At 50.9% G+C, this 17,176-nt stretch overlaps 2 protein-coding genes across 3 annotated transcripts; one reads left to right on the top strand and one right to left on the bottom strand.

Moving 5' to 3' along the window:
• Nucleotides 1–23: 23 nt before the first annotated feature.
• On the top strand, nucleotides 24–5,336 carry PCED1A (PC-esterase domain containing 1A). Of its 2 annotated transcripts, XM_070420034.1 has the most exons (8): nucleotides 24–463; nucleotides 812–939; nucleotides 1,440–1,519; nucleotides 1,628–1,866; nucleotides 1,969–2,119; nucleotides 2,233–2,479; nucleotides 4,074–4,343; nucleotides 4,650–5,336. In XM_070420034.1, the coding sequence occupies exons 2-8, from the start codon at nucleotides 816–818 to the stop codon at nucleotides 4,895–4,897; spliced, it is 1,359 nt and encodes a 452-aa protein (XP_070276135.1). In that variant the 5' UTR covers nucleotides 24–463; nucleotides 812–815; the 3' UTR covers nucleotides 4,898–5,336. The 2 variants fall into 2 exon arrangements, with proteins under 2 accessions (XP_070276135.1, XP_070276136.1); XM_070420035.1 differs by lacking the exon at nucleotides 4,074–4,343.
• A 10,946-nt stretch (nucleotides 5,337–16,282) lies between these two features.
• On the bottom strand, nucleotides 16,283–16,738 carry TMEM239 (transmembrane protein 239). The gene has a single exon (XM_070421453.1). The coding sequence runs from the start codon at nucleotides 16,736–16,738 to the stop codon at nucleotides 16,283–16,285; it is 456 nt and encodes a 151-aa protein (XP_070277554.1).
• Nucleotides 16,739–17,176: the final 438 nt, after the last annotated feature.

The following is a 17,176-nucleotide window of genomic DNA, read 5'->3' on the forward strand; positions in this document are numbered from 1 at the left end:
AGGCCGCCGCCACTGCCTGGAGCGCTCCGGGCAGCTGCATTCGGCGGCCGCCGCTCCCCCGCCCACACCCGGGCCTAGTGCCCGCCTCGGTGGGCCTGGCTCTGGTTCCTGCCCCGACACGGCAGCCAGCCCCGCCTCCTTCCTGTCCCCTCGGGCATTGAGGGTGCACAGGGCGGGACATGGGTGACCGGAAGTGGGAGCTATGAGCGTCGCTGCCCCGGGCGCCGAGGCTCGAGGCGCCGTCGGGGCCGCCGCGACGCACGCATGGAGGACGCTGGGCGCCGGGCTTCGCACCGACGGCTAGCCGGGTCGCACGGGCTCTGCGGGGCGGGGACTGTGCCGCACCGACCGACCTCCCCGGGCGCGGGAACATGAGGCCAGTCCTGGAGCTCCCTGCAGGCGAGGCGCGCGGTGCGCGGGCCTGCCCTGTTCGCGGGTGAACTGCCCGGCGCTCCGGGAATCGGTAATTGGCGCGAGCGGGTGCGCGCGCATGCGCGAGGCGGCGGCGGGCACGTGGCGGGGCGCTGGGCGGCGCCGGGCGGGAAGCTCGTCTGTGCCCCGGAGGCCTCCGTGCTTGGCGACCCCCTGCCTCTGGCGCCCGCGGTGACCAAGGCCCGCGCCACCATGGGCCCCACACTACTGCCGCCGCTGCTGCCGCCGCCGCCGCCTGGTCCCTGGAGCCCGGAGCTGCCGGGGAGGGGCCGGCGCTGCTCTCATTTATCCCGCGTTGGGCCCTGCGGCCGCCCCGCCCCGAGTTCCCGCCCTCGCGCGGCTAAGTGGCCTCTCCCTGCAGCCCGGTCCTTGTCCACAGCGCCATGGTCTTCTGTCTGGAGAACACGGAGCCGCGCCGGCCCCGGCGAAGCGCCATGGTCCACCTCCAGGCCTCGGAAGTCCAACAGCTGCTACACAACAAGTTCGTGGTCATCTTGGGGGACTCAAGTGAGTGCTCCTCTAGGATCACACGTCCCAGTTCCGCACCTGCAGCCTGTTTTCTAAGTCTGGGGACTTTGTCTCCATCTCTCACCTCCTCTCTGACCCCTAGTCTATTCCAGGCCAGTAGGTTTTCTCATTTTATTTCCCTGTGCACCTTCACAGGTGTCCTGACAGATGTAGCCTGTCAGGCTTTTCACACCATCTTGCTTAGCGGTTTTTTTTTTTTTTTTCTCCCTGACAGCTCCCATAATTTCCCTTATGGGAGCAGGTGACTCAGCTGACTTCTGCTAGCTAGGTGATTTCAGGTCCCTGTATATATACTAAGTTGGGGGTGATGCACAACTAGAAGGATCGGTGGCAGTGCCAGGACTTTTGAGCCTCACCCTTTCTCCTGCCTCAAAGTCAGCACCCCAAAGAAGTGGTGTTGGGCAACCCCAGCCCTAGGACTTGGGAGACACTGGGACAGGGTGAGGCTTGCCTTAGCCCTGGGATCTGTCTCCCTGCAGTCCAGCGAGCTGTGTACAAGGACCTGGTGCTCCTGCTCCAGAAAGACTCGCTGCTCACAGCCGCCCAGCTGAAAGCCAAGGTGAGGGAAACTCGGTAGCCATGCCAGTGGTGGGTGGGCACAGACCCTGGCCTGGCAGGGTTCTCCTCCCTGGCATGGGTCTGACCAGCTGGGTATGGGGGTGGGCAGGGGGAACTGAGCTTTGAACAGGACCAGCTGGTGGCTGGGGGTCAGCTGGGCGAGCTGCACAACGGGACACAGTACCGAGAGGTCCGCCAGTTCTGCTCGGGTTCTGGCCACCACCTTGTGCGCTTCTACTTCCTCACCCGAGTTTACTCCGAGTACCTGGAGGGCGTCCTGGAGGAGCTGACCTATGGGCCTACTCCGGACCTGGTGATCATCAACTCCTGCCTTTGGGATCTGTCCAGGTTGAGGCGAGGGGAGAGGGAAATAATTGGTTGGGGGGTGGAGGTATGGCTCAGAGGCCATCTGCCTCTGTGCTGTTGCCCACCCCCTGTGCTGCCCAACAGGTATGGCCGCTTCTCAATGGAGAGTTATCGAGAGAACCTGGAGCGGGTGTTCATGCGCATGGACCAGGTGTTGCCAGACTCCTGCCTGCTGGTGTGGAATATGGCAATGCCCCTGGGAGAGCGTGTCACTGGGGGCTTCCTTCTGCCTGAGGCAAGTGACCCAGCCCCAGGATGGAAGGAGGGGACAGTTGGTTAGTCAGTAGAGGACCGTCCATCCCCAGCCTGCTTCACTCTGTGGCTCTTAGATGCTGTATTTTCTCTCAGCTCCAGCCCCTGGCGGCCTCTCTGCGGAGGGATGTGGTTGAAGGGAACTTCTACAGCGCTACGCTGGCTGGGGACCACTGCTTCGACGTCCTGGACCTCCACTTTCATTTCCGGCATGCAGTACGGCACCGGCACCGGGACGGTGTCCATTGGGACCAGCATGCCCACCGACATCTCTCACACTTGCTTCTGACCCATGTGGCTGATGCCTGGGGTGTGGAGCTGCCCAAGCGTGACTACACCCCTGGTGAGCCCTATCATGAGTGGGGAGGGTCGTGATGCAGAGAGGGCCCTCATAGCACAGGGCGCACAAACAGAACAGAACAGAGGTACTCTAGGGGAATAGAGGCCCCTTAAGGATGGCTTCTTTCTCCCCCCCGGGGAGGGTAAGATCACAGGAGCAACAGGGCAGTCCAAGTTCTGGTTCTTTGGTCTTCTACAACCATTGAGTACATGAGACAGCCTGCAGATGAACTAGAAAGAAATGGGAGTACTTTGAGCTAGGCACGGAAGAGAAGGGTAGAAAGAAAGACAGGGAGGAAGGCCAAGCCAGGCGGTGTGCAGAAGTCCCTTGGCTGGTGCTGTCAGCCTCAGTTCTCGCCTGCTCCAAAGGGGACATCGTGGCTGAGTGTTTCTCCGTCTGCTTCTCCTCTGGATCACGTCCTCAAAGGAAAAGTTTCCTGTCTCCCTTGTTGACGGCTCACGAGCCCTTTTGCTTCCGTGTTTAGCACAATTGCTGTGTGCACAGTATCTACAGGTTAGTGTTTGATGAATGAGAGACATGAGTTGTGTTAGAAAGCTGTTTATCAAAGCACTGGAGGCGATGGTGGGCAGACCAGGAATGTCATAGAGGCAGACTTCTGGGGCTTGGCAGCCAGGAGTTGGAGCATCAGGGAGGTAAATTAGGACTTTGACTATATAATGGTCCAATTTCCTTGTTTTTTTAGATGAAAGAACTGATCCCCAGCATAGAAGGGATGCTCTAAAGGCTGTAAGGCTAGATTGTGGTGGCTCAGGTCTCCTGAGTCCAGTTTACAGCTACAGAAATAGGGGCATCAAAAGGCAGAGTTGGGTGGGAGACTGAGTTGGTGAGTTTGGTCAGGACAGTTCTGTTTGAGATACTGTAGAAAGGTGGAGTAGACTTGGAGTCAGTGGTGTTCACAGAGAGATGGAAGCTGAAGGGCATGAGTGTGAGCCTCAGAGGAGACAGAACAACAGCCACATTTTGGAGGTGGAAGGAAAGAGAGGCTAATGGAGGAAACAAAAGGAGATGAAGGTAGAGGCATTTTCAGGGAGGACGAGGCTATTGGCCATGTCATGTGACCCTCAGGAAGAAAGGAATTTGTTAAATTTGCCAGGAAGTGGCTACATTTAGTGGGAAAAGTGTTGCAGAATTGGAGCAGGGGTAAAGAGGTAGTGAGCAGTTGCTGAGGGCACCATACTCTGGACATTTGAAAGGAGCAGGCACTACTGGGGGAAGAGGGTGACAGGATCTTTATGTTTATAAGAGAGAAGATTTACTAACTTATTTATTGCTCTGCGATTAGTTGCTCGGAGAAGGAAAGACTAAAGACCCAAGAGCTGGGCAAACAAAGGTAGAAGGCTCTTTGGAGGGGAGCATGAGGTCAGAACAAAGGTGGATCTGCTGACTTTTGAGAAAGGCAAGAGAGAAGGAACACACCTTGGGCTTGGCCTGAAATGAGAGGGAATGAGGAAAACTGGGTAGATGGCAGAAGGTACTCCCGCCTGGAGGAGGGAGTAGAGGTTTAGGAGTGTGGAGGGCTAGAGTTCAGGGCAGCCTGGCCTCTCAGGTCTTCCTAAAACAACCATCCCATTCCTAGACCCATGGATTGAGGACTGGCCAGAGCCGGATCATCTGTTCCAGGGGAGCCAGGGGCAGCCCCCAGAATTTGGGGAGCAGCTGGCCTTGCCCCCACCTTCTCCCTTGCCCCCTCCCATGCCTTTTCTCTACCCCCTTCCTCAGCCCTCCCCACCTCCCTTGTTCCCACCCCTGCCCCAGGATGCCCCTTTCTTCCCATGCCAGCCCTTCCCACCCCATGAATTCTTCAATTATAATACAACGGAAGACTTCTCAATGCCACCCCATTTAGGTAGGTGCCTCTGCAGCCTCCCATCACAACTTTCCCAGCCTCTCCTTGCACCTTTCCCAGCCTAGCTTCCCCACCCCCTCCTCAGGATTGGGTTCAGTCATAGCTGAGTCTAGAACAGCGTATGTGACTCATTATTCAGCTCATTGATTGTCACAGTTTCCTGATATGGAGGAAGTATTACCATTTTGTACATGGGGAAACTGAAGCCCAAAGAAACTCACCCTGGAGGATCAGAGCAGCCTAAAGGCAGAGCTGGGCTCCCCCTGGCTAGAAGCCCACTCTGATAAATGACTGGTTCTTTTGTAGGATGTGGCCCTGGAGTGAACTTTGTGCCTGGTCCACTGCCACCTCCAGTTTCTGGCCCTATCCCCCACGGTCAGCACCGGGGCCCGGTGGTCCACCGGGGAATGCCACGCTGTGTTCCCAGCAGCCCCTACCATGTGCCGAGGATGGGGGGACCCTGCAGGCAGCGGCTCAGACATTCAGACAGACTGGTCCACACATACAAACTGGACAGGCGGCTTCCGGCACATTCGGGGACATGGCCTGGGTAGACTGGACCTTGGGCTGGGGCTGGATGTGCCAATGGCCCTGCAGGGCCTGCCTGCCACCCAGGTGCTGGGCCATGGTGTTGCTGTGCCTGGCATTGTTCTTGTCCATTTCTGTCACCAATAAAGGCCTGGAAGAACAGAGTGGCATCTTCCTATGTCTCCCAAACCATGACCTTAAGAGTTGGGAGGCTGCCTCTGGGCTCTTTCCAGCTTTGGACCTTTCACCTCACATTGTTTAGAAATCACTGAGTGACTTTCCTGTGGCCTCACACCCTCATTCTCACCGGAACACATCTACACTAAAAAAGATCTTGGCAGGTTACCTCTCGTCAGCAGTTCTCCGGGTTTGGAATAGCAAGGGCTGAGTTGAAATTGTCAACATTTTTACTTCATTTAATAAAGTTTGGTTGATTAATTGATTTTAGTTAGAGGAACAGAGAAACATTGATTTATTGTCCACTTATTGTTGCATTCCTTGGTTGATTTTTTTAAAAAGATTTATTGATGCTGAAACCGGTTTGGCTCAGTGGATGGAGCGTCGGCCTGCGGACTGGAGAGTCCCAGGTTCGATTCCGGTCAGGGGCATGTACCTGGGTTGCGGGCACATCCTCAGTGGGAGGTGTGCAGGAGGCAGCTGGTCGATGTTTCTCTCTCATCGATGTTTCTAGCTCTCTGTCTCTCTCCCTTCCTCTCTGTGAAAAATCAATAAAATATATATTTTAAAAAAATAAATAAAAAAATAAAAAGATTTATTGATTTTTTTAGAGAGAGGGAGAGAGAGAAACATCGTTGTGGGAGCACAACATTGAATCAAACCAGCAACTAGCAACCTCTTGGTGCACAGGACAATGCCCACATTGGTTGATTCTTGTATGCGCCCTGACCAGGGATCAAACCCCCAACCTTGGTGTATTGGGGCGATGCTCTAACCAACTGAGCTATTTGGCCAGAGCAAAATTGTCAACATTTTATATGGAATTTATGGATCTGGCTAATTCTTACCTATACCAGTCTCTCTCATGTATTCATGTGTACATTCAACATTCATCTTTTCCTGGAAATAGAAAGACACATACCTTACCTTGCACAGTTCTTGGCATATAGTGGACACTCAAGTGATTGGAACTAATCAAGAAGCTCCCAAAGCCAAGTGGGAGACTGATTAGAAATCCATTATTTAATAAATAGAATGTGCACTAAGGGCAAAGTGAACACAGACCTTATTTGGTGGTGGAGGAATTCCAGGGTGGGGGTAGAGGATGTGTCAAACTCTGTAAGGAAGAGAGTACAGGGTCTCAGCTTTGATGAGCAACTTTAAGTTTGTGACTAAGCATCAGGGGTGACGTGGGCTAAATGGTGGCATGGGGGCCCTGACTGGTTTGGCTCAGTGGATAGAGCGTCGGCCTGTGGACTGAAAGGTCCCAGGTTTGATTCCGGTCAAGGGCATGTACTTAGGTTACGTGCACATCCCCAGTAGGGGGTGTGCAGGAGGCAGCTGGTCGATGTTTCTCTCTCATCGATGTTTCTAACTCTCTGTCCCTCTCCCTTCCTCTCTGTAAAAAATCAATAAAATATATATTTTAAAAAAAAAATGGTGGCATGGGGTGGAGGATGGAGTGTGGAGTAGGAAAATAAGGAAACAGACCCACAAATAATCTTCAAGTAGAATTGGATGGAAGAGAGAATTGGATGGAGGAATGCAGAGATGTGCCAATGGCCTGCCTGCCACCCAGGCATTCTTTCCATACTTTATTGAAATTTTACCTTGGCAAAGGATATAACGCCTAACAATGGGAATGGAAGTAGACCACAAAAGTGTTGATCCTTGCTAGCAATCTAAGTGCAAGTGAAGCTGCTAAGTTAGCACACGCTGGTATTGGGGAAACTGGTACATTAGTAGACAGAGCCCTTTAGAGAGCAGCCTCAACAGAGCAGTTGAGAATCCAAGGAGACAGTGCCTGAAACAAGGTTGGTTTTCTTTGGTAGAGCCCCAAAGTGGACAGGAACATACATACATAAAAGCAAGCCTTTTGTTCAGGAGATAAGATAAAATACTTCCTTTGCTAATAAAACCCATCCTTTGAGCAGCCCTCTTCAGCTGCATCCAGTTTGTCCAATCCCATGTTCGCTCCTTTCTGCCTTTCCTCAAAACCTATTCTCTGTCTGGACATTTTGCACCTCTGCTTCTGAAGCTTCTCGGTACCGCCGGAGAAAAACTACACCTGGACTGACTTACAGAAGAAAATCATGAGTTACTCAGCCTCATGGGACCCCTCTCTGTTGCTTGCCATCCTGTTCTCTAACAATTCCGTCACCTTCCCTACTGAGCCTTTCCTAGGCTTTTCCACTCCTTTCAAACCCCATCCCAGTTCTGGAACTCTCACCTTGTAAGCACCTTGAGACTGCAGAGGGCTCCATGTTCCATCATCTTACCTCTGCACGTCTAATTTCCACCCCCATCTTGCTGTGTGTCTCCCAACATTTTCTTCAGTTCCCCAACATAGATTTGAAGGTCATCACAACAGTGGATGGTGATAAGTTATCTTTAGTTTGTTGTCATATAAGCCTACAATACAAGACACTTGACCTCTGCATTATAGATTTTATTCAGTTGTGACTGGAAACAAGAAACTTAAACAGCCACATACAAGTCATTACATGCATTTGAATTATTCCCCGGCCATTGTTTTGAGATATAAAAACGATGAAAATCATATGTTCCTCCAGCGTGTGTGTGTGTGTGTGTGTGTGTGTGTGTGTGTGGATGTGGATTTCATAGAGAGGAAAGGAGCGGGAGAGAAACATCAATGATGAGAGAGAATCATCAATTAGCTGCCTCCTGCATGCCTGCTACTGGGGATTGAGCATGTGCCCTGAACGGGAATCGAACCATGACTTCCTGGTTCATGGGTCAGTGCTCAATCACGAAGCCACACCAGCCAGACTAGATTCTTGGTTTTAATTTTTTCCCCAGCTACATTATTTTTTAAATTTCATCTACTTTAATTTTTTTTCCATCACCATTTATCCCTTCTATGCCCTCTTCCACCTCCCCTCCCAGCCCCTCCCATAATCACCACACTGTTGTCCATGAATTCTCTTTTTTTCTTATTTGCTCAATCCCTCCACCCCATAATACTCCCCAACACACATACACACAACACACACACACACACACACACACACACACACACACACACACCAGACATGTCTGTCTGCTTTTTACCTATGGGTCTGTCTCTATTTTGCTGTAGTTCAGTTTGTTCATTAGAAACCACATATGAATTAAATCATATGGTACTTGTCTGTCTTTGCCTGGCTTATTTCACTTAGCATAATACTCTCCAGGTCCATCGATGCTGTTGCAGAGTAAAATTTTCTTCCTTTTTACAGCAGAGTAGTATGCCATTGTGTAAATGTACCATAGCTTTTTTTATCCACTCATCTACCGATGATACTTGGGCTCCTTCCAAATATTGGCTATTGTAAATAACCCTGCAATGAACATAGAGGCTCAGATATTCTTTCGAATTTGTGTTTTGGGTTTCTTTGGATAAATTCCCAGAAAAGGAATCAGTGGGTCATAAGGCAGTTCCATTTTTAATCTTTTTGAGATGACTCCATACTGTTTTCCACTAGATTCTTATTTTTTAAAGAATGCCTCCAGTGTCCTTTCCTTTGCCATACCAATATATTCCTGAAAGGAGTAGAGGATGCAAGAGCACTTCAGATGTAATGCCAGCCTTTATTTTCCCAGTGTATGTGTTGGGGGAGGAGGGAGAAGTCTTTTAATAAAAGAAAATTAGATTTTTTTTCAAAACAGTTTAACCAAAGTGTCCCAACAAAAACCGATGACCTGCCTTCTGTTATATAATCCAATTTGTCGTATAGATTGTATGTTGAGTTCATCTTAGTTCACATATGTTGGTGAAAGATAAACTTTCTGATTGCAAAGAAATACACCTATACTTTTTAAAAACCGGCTTCATTAAGGTGTCACTGACAGTAAACTGCACATATTTCAAATGTACGATTTGATATATTTTGACATGTATACATCTGTGAAATCATCATCACAATCAATGAAATGTATCCTTCTGTCTCTTTAGAATCCCTTCCTGCCTCCCCTCCCATCTCCCTACTCCTGTCCCCCAGCAACTATTGATACTGATCTGTTTTCTGTTACTATAGATCAATTTGCATTTCCTAGAATATTATATAAATGGAATCATTCAATGGGTACTCTTTTTCTTCTGGCTTCTTTCACTCAGTCTAATTAATGGGATTGGTGGAACAACATCCATGTCATTGTGTGTATCAGTAGTTCATTTTTTTCATATGTTCATCGTATTCCATTTTATGGCTAAACCAATGTTTATCCTTTTACCTGGTGATGGACATTTGTGTACTTTAGTTTTTGGCAATTACAAATAAAGCTTCTATGAATATTTATGTAGAAATCTTTGAATAGACATATATGTTCATTTCTCTTGGGTAAACATCTAGGAGTGAAATGGCCGAATCATGTGGTGGATATATGTTTAATTTTTTAAGAAACTAGGCGAGAATCGAAGATGGCGGCATATGTAAACACCGGAGACTGCCGCCGTGGACAACCACTTCAAAAATACAACTAAAAGTCGGAGCGGACATCAACCAGAACCACGGGAAGGCTGGCTGAGGAGAGTCTCTTCAACTAGAAGCAAAAACAACAGCATTCCACGCTCAGCGGAGGCGCAGTGTGGAAAATTTAAAGGTACGGCGGTGCGGTGGTGAGGGTGCGCGCGCAAAGCGGGCTGGCGGCTGAGGGCGCGATTGTCGTTTTCAATCAGGAGCGAGTCTCAGACTCTGGGCTACAGATCCGGGCGAGTCTCTAGGGACCCAGACTCAAACGGGAGAAGCGGGACTGTCTGGCTACGGCCCCTCCGAGGTTTGCAGCGATTGCTGGGACAGAGAGGCAGAGCCCCTGGGGACGGACTGAGAGCGGCCATAGCTGCTCCCTCCCCCCCCCCCCCCCCCCGCCCTGTTGAGCCCGCCCCGCCCAAACCCTGCGCAGAGCCATTTGCCTATCGCCTCAGGCAAGGGCTGGACTAGCACCTCCCCTGAGGACTGAAGTTTTCCCACAGCTGATTTCCACCGCCAGTCGGCCTGGTGGTCAAATCCCTCTAGTGTTAACTACAACAATTAAGGCTTCGCTAGAACAAGACTGCGCACAGAGACCACAAGGGGGTGCACCAAGAAAGCATAAAAGATGCGGAGACAAAAAAACATGACAGAAATGGAGGATATGGAGCTAAGAATCGCAATTTTGAGGGCTTGCCATAAATTTGTGCAGAGCCTCACGAAAACTAATGAGACCCTCGATGCTACGATAAAGAAATTAGAAAGTAAGCATACACGGACTGAAATAAAGAATATTATACCCAATAGCAGACCAGAGGAGTGCAAGAATCAAACCAAAGATTCGACAAAAAACACCCAATTGGAAAAGCATATTGAAAAAAGAATCCGAAAGTGTGAAGATAGTGTAAGGAGCCTCTGGGACAGCTTTAAGCAGACTAATATCAGAGTCATTGGAGTCCCAGAAGATGAGAGACAGCAAGATATTGAAAACCTATTTCAAGAAATAATGGCAGAAAACTTCCCCCACCTGGAGAAAGAAATGGACTTACAGGTCCAAGAAGCGCAGAGAACCCCAAACAAAAGGAATCCAAAGAGGACCACACCAAGACACATCATCATTAAAATGCCAAGAGCAAAAGACAAAGAGAAAATCTTAAAAGCAGCAAGAGAAAGAGGCTCAATTACCTACAAGGGAATACCCATACGACTGTCAGCTGATTTCTCAACAGAAACTTTGCAGGCCAGAAGGGAATGGCAAGAAATATTCAAAGTGCTGAATACCAAGAACCTACAACCAAGATTACTTTATCCAGCAAAGCTATCATTCAGAATTGAAGGTCAGATAAAGAGCTTCACAGATAAGGAAAAACTAAAGGAGTTCATCACCGCCAAACCAGTATTATATGAAATGCTGAAAGGTATCCTTTAAGAAGAGGAGGAAGAAGAAAAAGGTAAAGATACAAATTATGAACAACAAATATGCATCTATCAACAAATGAATCTAAGAATCAAGTGAATAAATAACCTGATGTACAGAATGAACTGGTGACTATAATGAATCAGGGACATAGAAAGGGAATGGACTGACTATTCTTGGGGGGGAAAGGGGAATGGGAGATTCGGGAAGAGACTGGACAAAAATCATGCACCTATGGATGAACTCAGTGGGTGGGGAGTGAGGGTGGAGGGTGGGGTGGGAGCTGGAAGGAGGGGAGTTATGGGGGAAAAAAGAGGAACAAATGTAATAATCTGAACAATAAAGATTTAAAAAAAAAAAAAAGAAACTACTAAATTATTTTCCAAAGTGGTTTTCCAATTTTACATTCTCCCCAGCAGTTTATGAGGGTTGCAGTTCCTCCATATCCTCACCTACACTTAATATTCGTTTTTTTAATATTAGTCATTCTAGTAAGTGGGTTGTATGTTGGGTATTTTTAAGATTTTCTTTGCAAAATCGATTTTTAGAGAGCGAGAAAGGGAGAGGGGGAGAGAGAGAGAGAAACATCATGTGAGAGACACATTGATTGGTTGCCTGGAACCCTTCAGTGCGCAGGTCAGCGCTCTAACCACTGAGCACGCTGGACCAACAGATCTTTTTTTTTTTTTAATATATTTTATTGACTTTTTACAGAGAGGAAGGGAGAGAGATAGAGAGTTAGAAACATCGACGAGAGAGTAACATCGATCAGCTGCCTCCTGCACATCTCCTACTGGGGATGTGCCCACAACCCAGGTACATGCCCTTGACCAGAATCGAACCTGGGACTTTTCAGTCCTCAGGCCAACTGAGCCAAACCGGTTCCGGCGAAACAACAGATCTTAAATCAAGTTCTTTTATTTTTAAAATGGGAAATATTTGAAAAGTAAGAAGGCAGTATAAAGGATGCACGATCCAAACTATAGATGGAAATGTTGTCTCAGAAAAAAATAACCTGTCCAAAGTTGGTTACTTCCAGACTCCGACAGACCTCACAAAAGACAGCTTTTTACCCCAGGAGGAACGGGCAGACAGATTAGGGGTGGGCCAGGAGTCTGAGACACAATGAAGCCTGTGAGATGGGGCCCTTCCTTCTCCAGGATTCCCAGGAGCTCAGCCCTCTATGCTTCTGGGTTTCTGGTTGGGGGACCCAGGTCGAAGATTTGGGGTCAGGGGTGAGGAATCAACGAAGCCGCCACTGTGAGGACCGTGGACCGGCGATGACCCTTCCCGGAATCCACCCTCGCCTGGCCCGTGAAAAATGCCTCCCCTCCTGCAACCAACACTCCAGCCAACCCCGATTCTTCGCGGCCAGAGCTGGAGATATCCGCCAGAGGGCGCCCTTGCACCATCGGTCGCCTGGTCCGCAAGCTGGGATTCCCTGGCTGTCGATTTTCCCGGACGGCTACCGAGCACCTTCCCTGGGTGGGTGCCCACAGCCCTGCAAACCCCTACGAGGTTTGCTATTTCCAGCCTCAGGTCCTTGTCAGCCCCGCTCCGCCCCCACGGTCAATGCGCCCGCCTCGACGCTCTCCAGCCGTCGCCCTGGTCCCTCTCCGGCACACTCGAGCCTGGGGAATTGCGCACCTCGCACCTGCTCTAGGGGCTACCTCCCGTGCAGCACAGGCTGCTTCCCCCACCCCCTCCCGCCATGACCCGGTCTCCCCCAAGTCCTCTGTGGCCACGGACTGCTGGGTGAGGAGAGCAGCTTCCCTTATCCCCCAGCGAGGACATGGCCTTCCTTTTCCCCTGCACACACGGGTCTGAGGGAGAGCGCCTCCTCCTTCCAGGGACCCCTCTCCTTCCCCCAGGATGGCCACTGACAACTGTCTCAAGTGGTGCCCCAGCCTCATGAGCCCGCTTGACACCACCCTCTCGGGCCCTCCCGTGTCCTGGCCGATCCCTGTTCCTTGGGGCAGAGGGAAGCCCTGCCACGGGTCGCTCCTGCTCCTGCACATGCGGCTGTGGATTCCTGTTTTCTTAGATGCAAGGTCTCTGGAGGCTGACGCCTCCTCCGCTGCGTTCTTCATTCCCCGCCCAACCTGATTATTTTTCTGGCCGGACCCCCACTCCCATCCCAATCCTGACAGAGCAGGCTGTGGCTGGCGCGGGAGGACAGGCCGAGATCCCACTCAGCCTCCCAGGCCACTCCGGCCACTGGAGCATCGCAGCTCTCCCCCCCTCTTGGCCCAAACCCAAAGGCTTAGGACGCCTTCGTTCCAGCATGTTCATTCTCCTTGAGCTTGCATGTTTAAGCCTTTTAACCCTACGTGGGTGACTTGGTCTACATTTAAAGGAATTTCAGGGATTATGTTCATGCTATCATTTCCTATAGTCTGTCAGGTTCCTCACTTCATTCCCCTTTAACTGAACACTCCATTCCCTTCCGCCTGCCCCCTAGAGCTAGCCATTCAACAATTTCTTTTGTTTTCATGTGTTCTTGCCACCTCCTGCCAAAGTGTGTTTTGCTGGCATGCATTTGAAATTTTCATCCAGAGAATTGTATTATTTCTCATTCAGTTTGTCACTCAAAGCTAGGAGTTCAAGATCAATCTCTATAGCTCCTGCCCCTTCTAACTGCTGCTTGCTCTCAGCGGTGCTTACACTATGTTTCACTTTTCTTATCTCCTGCCACCACTAATAACAGTGCAATCATTACTCTCAAACACATCCTCCTATGCAGTGTTTCTCAAACAGTGTGCTTGTGTATCACCTGGGAATCTTGTTAAAATGCAGGCTCTGAAATAAAAATTTTAAAAATGCAGGCTTTGATTCCACAGGCCTAGAGTGGGGCCCAAAACTCTGCATTTTTCACCAGCTCCCAGGTGAGGCTGATACTGCTGGTCCTGGGGCCACACTTTGAGCAATGCCTTTAGGGGCCTCTGAGAGAATTCATGTTGGGTTGCTGGGTCACAGGGCATGTGTTGATCTAATTTGGTAAGTACTACCCATCTGCTACCCAGTCCGGTTGTACCACCTTACTCCACAGAGCAGGAGAATGGGAGGTATATAGAGGACGGGGCAAAAATAGGTTTACAGTTGTGAGTATGTGAATCACAGAGTTTATTCTTGTATTATTTATTAATTCTTGTATTTGCCCTAAAAACAACTGTACACCTACTTTTGCCCCTCCCTGTATTTTTGTGGGGAAGGGAAGAAGGCCTTCTCCTTGCTTCTGCCCACATCTTGTCCTGCAATGTGTTTGGTCTGGGCCCGAACCAATGGGTTCAAGGCTCAGGAGTGATATTGCTGACCAGCAATGCTGGGCTAAGGTTATGGTGGACCTGAGGATAGCATCCAGGAGACTCCCGTTAGGTTGCATTTTCTCTATTGCTTTACTTTTAGTGTCCTGTTAAGTAGATGAGGACTCCAACAACCTGGCCTTCCAATTGGCAGGTAGCTGTTTTGAACCTGATTTCTCATCTCTAAAATGGAACAGCAGTGGTTTGCAGAGTGGGGAGTCAGTCTAGGAACTTCACCCCCATGCCAGCAGCCCCGCAGGAGCCCTAAGACAGAGGTTCTTACTTGGTTTTACCCATGAGGAGAATGAAGAATGAAGTTCAGGAAGGCTTAGCAATTTCCACAAGGCCATGGAGATAGAAAGTGACAATGTTGGGATTCAAACTCAGCCTCAGCTAATATACCAGAGCCCGTGCTAACCACGAGGCTATCCCACCTCCATGTCCTGCCTTGCCCTTGCTACCGGGCCATATTTCAGGGACAGTCACAAGGAAATGGGAAGGAAGGACTATGCCTGGGTTTTCAGGCATGGATGCTGAAGGCTTCTAACCAGTGGCATGGAGGGTTATGAAATTCTACAGCAAATGGATTTTAGCAAGAATGACCTGGGTTCTAGGGGCTGGTCCTCAGGGCTTGAGTATTTAGGTAGCAGGAGAGGAGGACCTTGGGTCGAGGGCTTTAAGAGCATGGCTTGTAGGCTTAGAAGTACACTAGGTCAAGGATGGACAGGATTTGGGAGGGTCAGGAATTGGGTGGAGGGTTAGAAGTGGGGTAGGGATCAGGTGGTTGGGTCTTAGCTATGGGTAAAGCTGTCTATCATGTGCCTTACTTGGTAACAGTTGATCACTCACTGTTTTCTTTGGAGGGTTAGCAGATGTGCAAACAGCCAGCACCCTGGGCATCGGGAATGCCACCTTTCACGACCCGCCTGGTGCTGTGAGCAGCGGGGTCCATTTTGGAAACCATGGGCTATGCTCTTCCCACTCACATATCTGTGTAAGCAGCTCCTGGCACTAAGCCCCAGGCCCAAGCATTTCACAATCAGGAGAGTTCGACATCTGCAGATTTTGAGATTTCATGACACATGACATTTTTACATCTTGTCCACACCCATCCATCCTCTGTTTACCACTATAATTCTACTCATGGCGGAACATTTCCCCGAAGGCCCAGGGAAGTGTCTTGCTCTTTCTATGGCCTTAGGGCTCAAAAGACCTTTTGAGTCTACAGAATGTTCTCAAGAGTTCAATATAGTATCTGATTGTTTCCTGGACTTTGACGCACTTAGCACAAGCTTAAAAAAATTAATTGGCCAAGGCCCCATGTGTAGGTGGGTGAAATGGGACTTGTTTGTTTTTCCAGAACAGATCTCAGGAGACCTAAAGAGTGGGTACTCTCTAGGAACCTTACTACCCTATTCAGCCCATTTTCCAGACTTGGGGATGTGGACTGAGGCAGGAGCTAAGGTATCTAGGGAGCGGGGGAATGTCTGGGCAGACAGGTCTGGGGGGTGAGTTAGCTGAAGTCTCATGGGGCTTGTGGCCAGCCCTCTTCTAGCGAGGCTTCTGTCAGTGGGCCCTTCCTAGAGCTTGGGGAAGTGGAAAAAGAGGGTTGGTGGGAGGAATGGCAAGTCCAGGGGTACCCAGGTAGCAGTTCTCATGAGTCTGAAGCTGAGGCAGCTGCAAGAAAAAAAGATGTTGCCAGTTTCTAAGGGCGCCCCAGTGGTGTCACCACACCCACATCGGAGCGCTTGGTGGCTTGGCCAAGCTCTGCCCCTCGATAAGCCTTCTGCCCTATCCCCTCTCCTCAAAGCCCCGGGCCCCCCACACCAAGTACCTGCAGCATCAGCTTGAGGGAGGTGCCCAGGGGTCAGGCCAGTCTACCCTGCCAGCTCCAGCAACATCACCCATGCCACAACCTGTGCTAGGGACTGGAAGTCTGGGCCTGTTGAAGCAGGAAGGCTCTAGTCTCACTGCCCTCCCTCTCCCTCGGGGCCTCAGGCCTTAGGCCAGGGCTAACAGACACAGGCAGCGGGATGGGTTGCCCTTCTATTGGTCCAAGTCCTGAGCGTAGCCTGGGTGAGACATGGAGGCGAGGAGGCCCACAAGGCTCAGCAGCGTAGAGAACAGCAGCAGGAAGGAGGCGGTGAAGAGCAGGGCCGGGAGGGCGCTGAGCATCAGCAGCAGGACTGCGGGCAGCAGATGGCGCCAGGCTGCGGCCACCACAGGCCACAGGGAGCTCAGCAGGTGGGAGCCGGTGGTGAAGAGCGCGTGGCACAGCATCAGTGCCAGCAGCAGGTAGAGGATCCCCTCCAGGTTCCACAGCATGCGCTGCAGTGGCTGCCGCCAGCTTGAGGTGGTCCACCACTGGGTCCAGCTCTGGGGCACATGGCACAGGCACCAGCGCACCCAATCCTGCCGCATGACCCAGGCCGACCAGGGCAGCGCCCGCTGCGGCCCCTCACCGGCCCCGATGGCATCCGTCTCCACTCGAGGCTGTTGCATCGCAGCTGGTGCACCTGGGGAGAGGCTAGGCCAGCTGCAGGAGCAGCCCTGGAGGTGCCTGGGGTGCAGGGGCAGGAGGGCACCAGTGTGGGTGGGGTGGGGCTTTGAGTTGGGGTCTGGGTCTTACCTCTGGGCAGTGGTCCCTAAGTCATGTTGCTGCCTGCAGCGCCCAGGATGGCCTGGCAGCCAGAGTTGAGCCCCTCTTTCACTCTCCCTCCCCCACCCCCTCCCTAGAGGACCCCCATTGTGACCCGGATTGGGGTGGGGTCCAGCCAAGAAAGGAGCCACTCCAGGGTGTGAGCCTCACCTGGGCCTCTCTCTGTGGACCCTCTAGGCTAGCAGGGAAGTCTGGGAGCCCACAGACATACTTCCTCATGCTTTCTTGTGGAAAGCCCTCTTGGATCCCCGTCCCTTCCCTACTGGCTAATAATGCGTCCC

This window comes from Myotis yumanensis, unplaced genomic scaffold (genome assembly GCF_028538775.1).
Source record: "Myotis yumanensis isolate MYYU_CA2020_CCGP unplaced genomic scaffold, mMyoYum1.0.hap1 SCAF_7, whole genome shotgun sequence".
NCBI lineage: Eukaryota > Metazoa > Chordata > Mammalia > Chiroptera > Vespertilionidae > Myotis > Myotis yumanensis.